This window comes from Patagioenas fasciata, chromosome 1, assembly GCF_037038585.1.
Source record: "Patagioenas fasciata isolate bPatFas1 chromosome 1, bPatFas1.hap1, whole genome shotgun sequence".
NCBI lineage: Eukaryota > Metazoa > Chordata > Aves > Columbiformes > Columbidae > Patagioenas > Patagioenas fasciata.
This window is the reverse complement of record NC_092520.1, coordinates 74,498,050-74,507,807: the sequence shown is the minus strand read 5'-3', so window position 1 is coordinate 74,507,807 and position 9,758 is coordinate 74,498,050. Positions and strand designations below refer to the sequence as shown.

The 9,758-nt window shown below is 43.1% G+C and overlaps 1 protein-coding gene across 1 annotated transcript; it reads right to left on the bottom strand.

Moving 5' to 3' along the window:
• Positions 1–3,997: 3,997 nt before the first annotated feature.
• LOC136116387 (apovitellenin-1-like) lies at positions 3,998–8,826 on the bottom strand. Its single transcript, XM_065862692.2, has 3 exons — positions 5,628–8,826; positions 5,068–5,227; positions 3,998–4,416 (listed from the first exon to the last, which is right to left on the bottom strand). The coding sequence occupies exons 1-3, from the start codon at positions 5,686–5,688 to the stop codon at positions 4,317–4,319; spliced, it is 321 nt and encodes a 106-aa protein (XP_065718764.1). The 5' UTR covers positions 5,689–8,826; the 3' UTR covers positions 3,998–4,316.
• Between the last annotated feature and the right edge of the window lie 932 nt (positions 8,827–9,758).

The following is a 9,758-nucleotide window of genomic DNA, read 5'->3' as shown; positions in this document are numbered from 1 at the left end:
TGCCACTGCTGACAGTGGTGCAGAGCCCAAGGCATTCGTTCGTTAGCATCTATTTGTGATTTTTCCAAGTGTTGAAAGTAAAAGGTGAGGGGAACTAGGAAGTGCAAAAGCCAAACAGTTCTGTGACATCAGCACTGTGAGCCACTGAAAATGGTGTATTCAGCATAGCAGATATTTTTTGAAAAAGGATGTTTTTGCAGAAATCAGGAACGCATGAGATGTTACTCCTCCATCTCAGAAACAACAGAAAACTGACATTTCACAAGATTTCATTTCAGTGGACTCATTTGAACCAGTTACACCACAAGCTTTCCCGATGCTGATAAGTGATGATTACTCACAAAGAAAGTTTCTGTGACATGAATCTCACTGAAATGAATGCTTCCTTTACGAAGCCCCTCCAAGAATCTTGAAGCACTCAGTGAACTTTCACAGACCTCACTTGGGAAGTGATTTCCATCCCTATTTTACAAAGAAATTACAGATTAAGCTCTTTATTCCTACTGAAAAGTGGAAGATGTGAGATATTTTAACTCTGAGGGTAAAACATGGCCTTCTCATTACCTGTCCCATGAATTTGCCCTAGGATCCCTTTAGGGATAAAATACCCCCTTTTTTTTTTTCCCTCCCCCTACCTGATCCCAGCCTGAACACTGCCTTCTCAGCTGCTAGTTTCTGCCTTTAAGGAACTTACCAAAGGGTGATGCCAGTAACATCAGTGTCAGAAGTGGCAGTGTGAGATTTTCTACTTTGCTTTTGGTAGCTTGCCCTACACTGTAGATTGTATGGTAGATTAACCATCTGGAAGGTTTTCTGTTTACTTCTTTTAAAGCATACAGATGCATAGACAACTACACGACCAGGATATTCAGTATAAACAAATACATCTATGGGATGATTCAGTTTGGCCCGTATGCTAAAATCAGTCAGATGTCAAACAGGTAATCAGAATGTGGCTGGTTTGGATCTTCTGCAGGTCACATTGCAGAAGAATGAATGGGTTATAATTAAGTACATTTAATAAAATATCAAAACTTTGTTAAGTTTTAGCATGGAATTCATACCAGGTACTGCTCTGCTCCAGCTGTGCAGTGATGCCACCGGGTTGCATTGATGAAGGCACAAAATGGGCTTGAAATGCAACATGAACCACCTATACTTTCCAAACTTTTTCCTATCCTTTTTGGCAGTGCATGAAAGTAGATTGAAAAGTTTGAAGCAATGATTTCCAGGACACCAGGCTCCACGGGCACATACGACTCATGACTTTCACTCTTCAAGAAAGAAATACTTCTGAAATGCCAAAAGACAAGCTCTATCCTGAGAAAGCTCACAATGCGTAATGCTTCCCTGAGGCAGGATGGGATTTAAGTTGCAGGGCTTTTCCTACAAGGGCTACATTTGGAGGGGAAAAAAGAGAGAGAGAGAGAGAGAGAGAGAGGAAGACTGAGCAGACACGTGAAAAACAAGCAGGTAGGAAATAATTTCTGTAGCAGAAAGAGCTGGCTTTTTCATGTGGTAAACACTCTTATCAGTCCAAACTCTGCTTTTCTAAACCTTCTTCTAAATGTTGATGCATTTACATAATACCTACGTGGGTGCACATTCATACATGACCAGGGAGGCACAGACAGTCTAAGCAAAACAGGCAGCAATAAAGAAATCTGCAAAAGAACTCTGCAGAGATGGTGAAGAAGCCAGAGATGGAAGAACTTGCTGCTCTGTCTGGGGACACTGATTTCATTCCAACTGCGTGTGGTACCAAGCAGCTGCTGAGACACAGAAAATGTGAAATGAGATTTCTTTATTCCAGACAAACGGTTAAGTGCAAGTTTATATTGATAGCTGATCTGACTGATAATAACAAAAACAAAACAATAAAAAAACCAGCCCCCAAACATAGGGAACTTGTTTCTCCTGTATTATTGATAGCCTACCACACTGCTCCAACAGGACAACAGCCACAACATGTTCAAGTTTGTGCCAAAGCAAACTCTTCTCAGAAGCAAAGATCTTGGGAGAGAAAATTCGGAGTAAGGCAGTGGAAGCTTTGGAGAATCAGATACTGGCAGTCTTTCTGATCACTGAGAAAGAAAGTGGACATGCACATTTTCAGTATTCAGCATCTCGGACTGGAGAAAGAGGCTTACTGTTAGCTCAGGACATTCTGCCCCCAGTGCTGTCCAAGCAATAGAAATATTAAAGCTTCACAATGAGAAAGCCTGGTCTCCTGAGATGGTCTAATACTGTTGTAAAATGTGGAGAACAGGTTAAAATAAAGGCCTGGAACTGTGTATGTAGGGTCAGGGCAGTTATTCCACCAATGATAGTGGGATGCTGACACAAAGAAACCAGATAGAATATAGGTTTAATCTATTAATTAGCTTTTTGTCAGCTATTTGAGTTAATTTCCACAGTCAAACCCAGCAGAGGGAAGGGTTAGCCTTGAGGGAATACATTCAGCTTTTAGAGCAGTCACTTCTGATTCTTTTTCTTCCTTCAATCTCTGTTGCTTCTGTCTCCTCCTTGTGACCCTCCATCTCTCCCCATGCACTCTTGCACAGTCCCATGGCAAAGGCCAGACACTGACACCTCCTTATTCCTCCATGGGATCTTCTGCTTTTCTTGCTTTGCCTACTCAGTTGTTGATTACCTGGTAATCTAGAAATAGTATCAGGGAGCAGCAAGAGCTGGGATATTCCAAGGAAGACAAGCCAGGAGCCAGCAGAGACCACAGCACAGGTAGAATCACAGAATGTTAGGGATTGGAAGGGACCTCAAAAGACCATCTAGTCCAATCCCCCTGCCGGAACAGGAACAGGAATGTGTCCAGGTGGGTTTTGAATGTCTCCATAGGAGACTCCACAACTCCCCTGGGCAGCCTGTTCCAGTGTTCTGTCATCCTTACTGTGAAGAAGGTCCACCTAGGAAGCACAAACAAGGATGGGACAAGGCTGCCTACAACACAGATCCAGCACCCATGCAAGAAAACCCACCAGTAAGCCAGAACAGCAGGGACCAGACACAGGTCTGAGTGGCTAGAGCTTGAGTTTAGATATGGTTCCTTGGTCCAAAGGCAGGGTGCCTGGATGAGGGTCCCAGGTGAGGGCCATTATTGCTGTTCTCAAGCCCTGACAGATAGTTAAAATGTAATGCTGAAGCAGAGCAAAGTTTTAAGTTTAAGACTGCAGTGAGGGAAAAGTAAACAGAGGTGTACCTTAAAAGACAGTAGTGTTGCTTTGCAGTTATTAGGCAAATCTCTTTTTTTTTCCAGCTGTAGCAATGCTCTCCCTCTTAAGCAGTAGCTCTGCCCATGCACATGTGACTCCTAGATCTCATGCTAACAGGGCTTTGTTTTAGCCTCTGCTGCAGCCTCCCAGTGTGATTTCAGACAAATTGCCTAATTGTTTCTGATTGCATGGAGGTAGATGAATTTCTTTATCCAGTCTGGGCATCTGAGATGAGGCAGTTACACAGGGCTGACAAGGACAGTCCTGGGCATAGGTACCCCTCTCATAAAAATGATCACTCTCCATCTTGAAGACAGTGAGAATTTTTTCCTACTACTAAATAGCCTTTTGGTAGCCTCACTCATTGGCTGATGAAACATACTTTCAAAGTCCTGCTCAGATTGACGGACAGTTCAGTTTACTAGCACTTGGTTTCCAAAATGATCTGAAATCTTCAAACACTTGGTACAGGTGCACCTACTTGCTTCTTACCTAACCAAGGAGCACAGTCAGTAGGACCTCAACATTTTGTGGCCTTTCTTGATGTGAGCTTACAGTTGCCATGTTGTGGCTACCCCAAAAGATGCTCAGGTAGTGCACCCCGCCCACCTGAGAAGAACCTGAGCTTAGTTAAACGTGCCTGAATGGTCAGGATTTGTTAGCATTGCCTGCAAAAACTTGTGAATCACGGCTGCATTCTGGGCAGAATGGGTGCCAAGGAGGATGTGATTTTATAACAGTTAACGCAAATAGGAAACTTAAGGAAGTGTAACAACCAACATTTCTTTTATTAGAGGGGCAATGGCCAAGCCATTCAGGAGGAATTAATTTTCAGGATTTGGCTACAGAAGAGCTTGACAATCTCATTGTCTTCCCCATGCCCAGCAGATGTTTCTTTTTGGGGGAGACTTCAGCAAATTCTTTCCATCCTTTGGTCTTTGAAGCTGGGTTTCCTCTATTGGCATTAAGAGGAGCATCGATTCTGTGTTGTTGACTGATCTTGGTCCATAGTAGGGGCAGGGGGAAAAAGGACATCGTGAGGTGCTACCAGCTCCCATCAGGAAACAGTGACTTGTCTTCATCTGGCTAGTAGCCTAGGACTTTTGTATACCACAGGTTCTTTATTTTTTCTATCAGCTGTTCAGCCAGTATACTGAGTTTAGTTGTTTCTTTGATGAGGAAGTTCCTGCAGGAGATGAGTGTATGTGGTAAGATACACAGTATGTGAGGGCAATCTCTGTCTGCTGTAGTTATCACACTGCCTGTCACTGAGAGTGCAAACTTCCTCAGCAGTCCTGGAGAGGCTTTCCTCAGCAGACAGGGATTGCCATGAAACTGTCTCTCTTGGGTCATAAAGCTCTCCCTTTTGGGAGGAAACCCTTTCCCATTTTTTTGAGGAATCTGTATTTAGAGCTGGAGCAAAATCTGTGTTTTGTGCTGAATGACAGCAGTGTTTCCTGGCACCTTCACCATTCAGCCCCTCACAGACAGCACCACAGCACCTGCCCAGCCCTTTCCAGGACAGCTGATCCCCAAGTAGCCAGTGGCCCCTCCCTCACTACCTGTGTATAAAGAGTAGTGACTGCTGCCCCCACGAGCATCGTCATGTTCAGTGTGCACCCTGAAAAGAGGTTGCACTTTCATATGAAACCATATCCCACTGTCCCACCTGCCAGAACCCCACTCCCATCGCAGTCACATCAGACTTTGGTTGCCGATTCATTTCCCATTGGGTCTCCCATATGGATACTTTATTTAATATGTTCTTTCTCCCACTCCTCCCTCTCCTTTTCCACCTATAGCTATTGTAGCACTAGTGCAGAAGATTTTTCCATACCTGGTCACAACAACTGGTTGAGTCTGGGCAGCATCCACCAAGAGCTGAGCAACTCTAGGGGACACCTTATTCACAGCTTCATGGATGTAAGCTGCGATCGCGTCAGGAATGACCATCCAGTCACGACGATCTTTCTCAAAGATGGCCTTTGAGTGCACTTCTGAGAAAGAGGAGGCAAAAAACCATGAGGCTTCTCCAGTCACTTATGTCTCTGACACCTTCCCCCAGGCATAGTGGGAAGACACTTGAAATTCCGCGATTCAAAGCCTCCCTCAGAATTCACCCTAGCAGAATCCAGCAGCAGCTCATCACTCATTTTTGGGCACCTAGGCCATAGATAGGCCTTACATGGCAGAGTATTTTCACCAGGTACTGCAAATATTCCTGCCGGGCCCCTGCTGACTTGTTTCATGATGCCAAGCACCACATATTCATAGTCTTGAACTGTGTTATTTGGCTTCAGTCCTACTTTACGGATGGTTCAGACTTCTTTAAGGCCAAGTAAGGACCTGTAGAGCTGAGCCTTGTTTCAGGCAGACAGAAAAACTTTTCAGACTTACCGGGGACAGTGGTGCTAAAGAGCAGAATCAGAGCTATCAGCAGTGCCCTGGATTGCAGCATGGTTTGCAGTACGGGTTCCGCTCTCTACACCAAGAGACCTGCTGGAGTCAGCATACAATATCTCGTTTGTTTTCAGAGAAATAAAACATACCAGTTAAACACCAGATTTTTGCAACAAACCTAACCAATAAATGAAGAAAAGAACAGGGAAATCCTTCTCTCTTTGAAGAAGGAAAAAAAGTATAAAAACGAAAATGTACTTTTATGTATATATTCACAAATATCCACGATGAATAATAGCTTTTAGATCCAGGAAATATATGACAATTAAAGTTACTACTTTTATATGAGAGTTAAAATTCCTTTTTTCAGCATAAGAGCAAATCACTAAAACTAGCAGAGGTCAGATTTCCTCCACAGACAGTTGTAACCAAAACATACATAATGTGGTTTTGTTTGTTTGTTTTTTGTAAATTGCTCTAAAGAATATTGTCCTAATGAGTGCATCACATACAATGATCATCTCAGTGATCTGAGTATTTTGTCTTGCTGTAGTTGAGGAAACACCCAGCTAGGTTCTCATCTTTTCTACACTGGGATTAGCAAAGCAGATAGTAGCCCAGGCAGAACAAGTTCTCAAAACGGAATAATTGCAAACTTAACCTCCTTTATTCTGTCTATTTAAAAAACCAGAATTAGAGGAACTCTTGAGAAGTGAGTACTTGGTATGTTGAAAAGATAACATTACATCTAAATAAGCTTTTCAAACACACTACACTTAAAAATATGTTTAGGAGTTAAACTTGATTTATGGCCTGAATTAGAGGGCTGCATCACTCAGAGTAACATGAAGAAACCATTGCCATACTAGGAATAGTAATGGTAAAAAAGCTGCAATGTCTATTACATGTATCTGCTTTTCTAAATCCTGTTCTAGGTGGCTACGACCCAGTGCTCCTTTTTATTGCACAGTAAGGGAATGCCCATCTGTTTTTATTTGCTTCTGTGTACAGATTACCTCGAAAAGCTACCACTCCATCTTCACTAGACATTTGCTGACCAGCAGCAGTTGCTCCCTTACCACCCTTCCTTGATTTTTAATCCTAGAGCCAGTTTCTCCCTTTGTAGACAAAAGGTATACATTTGCTCCCCAACGGCATAAAGAGAGGATCTTACCTGCTTTAGAGCCTGTAGTCCCTGTGGTGAAGGTAGCTAGGAAGAGGTTAGATGTCTTCCAGCACTGAAAGTCTGCAATCCCTACTACAGGCTTGACCCTCCTGAGTGACTTCTAGAGCTTCCATCACTCAGCTTCAATCTAGGTCACCTCAAGCACTCCCACCCTCCTCCTCCATTTCAGCAATATTCCTGTTTATGGAGCATGAGAAGGGCTCATACTTTTGCTTGCAGTAAGAAATGGGGCAGAATAGAAGACCACCTCCACTCATCTCTGTATGTCCTAGATACACCAGTCACAAAGTCTATACCATCCAAAACAGAGAGTTCAGCTCTTACCTGTCCTGCTTTCCCTTTCTTTCTCTGGCCAAAGCTGAGGTAGATGCTCATCTGAGACACCAGCATTTATGCAGAGCTAATATAGTGATAGCAAGGGGTCAAAGGTCCTGCTTGGTTTCCTCATTTGCTCTTTTGCAAGAAGATCCAGCTCAATGGGACAGGCAAGAAGCTGTAGAGGACTCTGAACCTGTTATTGAGATTTGGTAATGGAGGGTCAGTCTGACCTGAGCCTAAGAGATGTGGAAGGCAGCTCCTGGGTCACTGAGTCCCCTATTTTTGCAGGCAACCATGTCATAGAGACCCTTTTCATAAGTTGACCAAATTCCACATTAACAATAGCAAGAGCTGAGCTGAATTTTGCTCCCACTGTTCCTGTGGGAAGGCCAGTGCCGTAACCTCGCTGCTCTGACAGTTGGAATTTATTTGTGGCTATCATGTCCATTTGTATTTCACCTTCCATTTCCAACAAATGCATTGTGCACAGGGCTAAGTGTGCACCCCTCTCATATCTCCTCTTTCCTCATGTCCAAGCCTTTTTGCACAGGCTGACAAGACGAGTGTACATCTGAGTCAGCTGCCAAAACTTGCCCAGGAGAAACATCCAGCTCTGCGCCCACCAGCACAAGAAAGACATGGACCTCTTAGAGCAGGTCCAGAGGGGGGCCATAAAAATGATCAGAGGGCTGGAACACCTCTCCTGTGGAGAAAGGCTGAGAGAGGTGAGGTTGTTCAGCCTGGAGAAGGTTTCAGGGAAACCTTATTGCAGCTTTTCAGTATTTACAGGGGGCTTATAAACAAAGACAGAGAAAGACTTTTTATCAAGGCCTGTAGTTACAGGAATGAAGAGAAACAGCTTTAAACTGAAAGAGGGGTGATTTAGATTGGATATAAGGAAGAAATTTTTTACAACGGGAGTGGTGAGACACTGGAACAGGTTGCCCCAAGAAGTTGTGTACACCCTATCATTGGAAGAGGTCAAGGTCAGGTTGGATGGGACTTTAAGCGACTTAATCTAATGAAAATTATCCCTGGACAAAGCAGGGTAGGGTAGATGAGATGATCTTTAAAGGTCCCTTCCAACCCAAACCATTCTATTGTAACTTTTCCCTAGGCTACCTGAGGGTCTGGTCCAAGGCAAAAAGTGACCACATTGCTGCTGTAGGACATGTTTTCCCACAACTCAAGTTCCAAGTGCCCACTGGGTGTTTAAGTCAGGTCAACCATCTGTATTTGTCACATGCAACCACTGAGCGGGGGGGAAAGAGACAGAAATGCTGCAACACTGAGCTACAAAGGCTGTTAGCCAAGGGAAATGGGAAGGACATGAGGCATAAATAAAGCTTACTGTTTAAGACCCAACACACTTCTATTCTTATGTCAGCCACTTCTTTATTAGGTGACTGTCATATGTGGAAAGTGTGAAAAACTCAACCAGCATCTTCATTTATCAACCAAACAAAATTTTCTAGAGGACTTTTCTTCTCATAAAGCTCAAAATACTTTACACCCAAACAGTAGCTTTTCTTGTTTTATGGACACAGCAGCCAAGCCAGGGAAAGCTGCAGTGGTTCACATCCTTAAAGAGGGCTGCCAATGGTTTTCCAGACATTTTTCTACTTTCTTGGTGAACTAACTATTCAAACTATCCCTCATACAAGCAAACTGTTTCGCATTTTTGTCCAAAAAATAACTATACGTTCTTACTAACGTATAAAAAGGTTCATTTCAAGAAGTAGGAACAGAGAATTTTCAGTTCCACTTCTGGTGTAAAAACTTAAAAGCAATTAACGATCTAGGAAAAACACATAAGAACAACTGGTTGAAAGTTCTCTTATATTTTTCATCATACATTTGACAGTCATTGAAGAGCATCTACACATTTAGCATCTGCTTTTACAGCTGGAATAATATTCAGAAGACCAGTAAAAGGCACATTATAGGCATTAAACTTAGCAGAAAGAGCAATGAACAGTCATTACTTGTGGGGGTTAATTTAAGATAATCTCAAGTGCCATTTCTCTCCTACATGAGGTTGACAAATGGAAGTCTCTATATTAAGTGAGTATTTTAAACTGATGTGCTGCTGGAGCTAGTAACACAGAGGGGACTTAGCTGCCTACATAGTATTACATGCTGCTGAAGAGCTTTGCATTGTGGTTGTTATCACACAAGGTAACTTACCACTGCACCAAAGTCAGCCTAACTTTAGCTCATGCTATCACGAATACAATCCCAGAGATAGCAACTGGGCATTTCAGCACTTTCTACTGCCAAACAGGCACTTGCCAAGATCAGATCAATGATTGCACAAGAATCAGCCCTTGCCCTCCGTTCCTGGAACAGCATTCCAGAATGGCAGGGCGCTCTGCAAATAAGCAAGAAAGCCAGATATTGCAAGTCCTTCCTTAATCAAAGAAAAACTACATGCTTTTTTATCTCTCTTATGAACCTCTGGTCTGAGGTGGAAAGCAACTGACAGCAGCAGCATGGGCATCCTTATCTGCCCCATGTGGCATGGTCACTTACACGTTACATCATTATTATTCTAAGTTAGGGTAACTCCAGTGGCTATCAAGGCACTTAAACTGAGACAGAAAAATACATTATTGGGGGTAAGG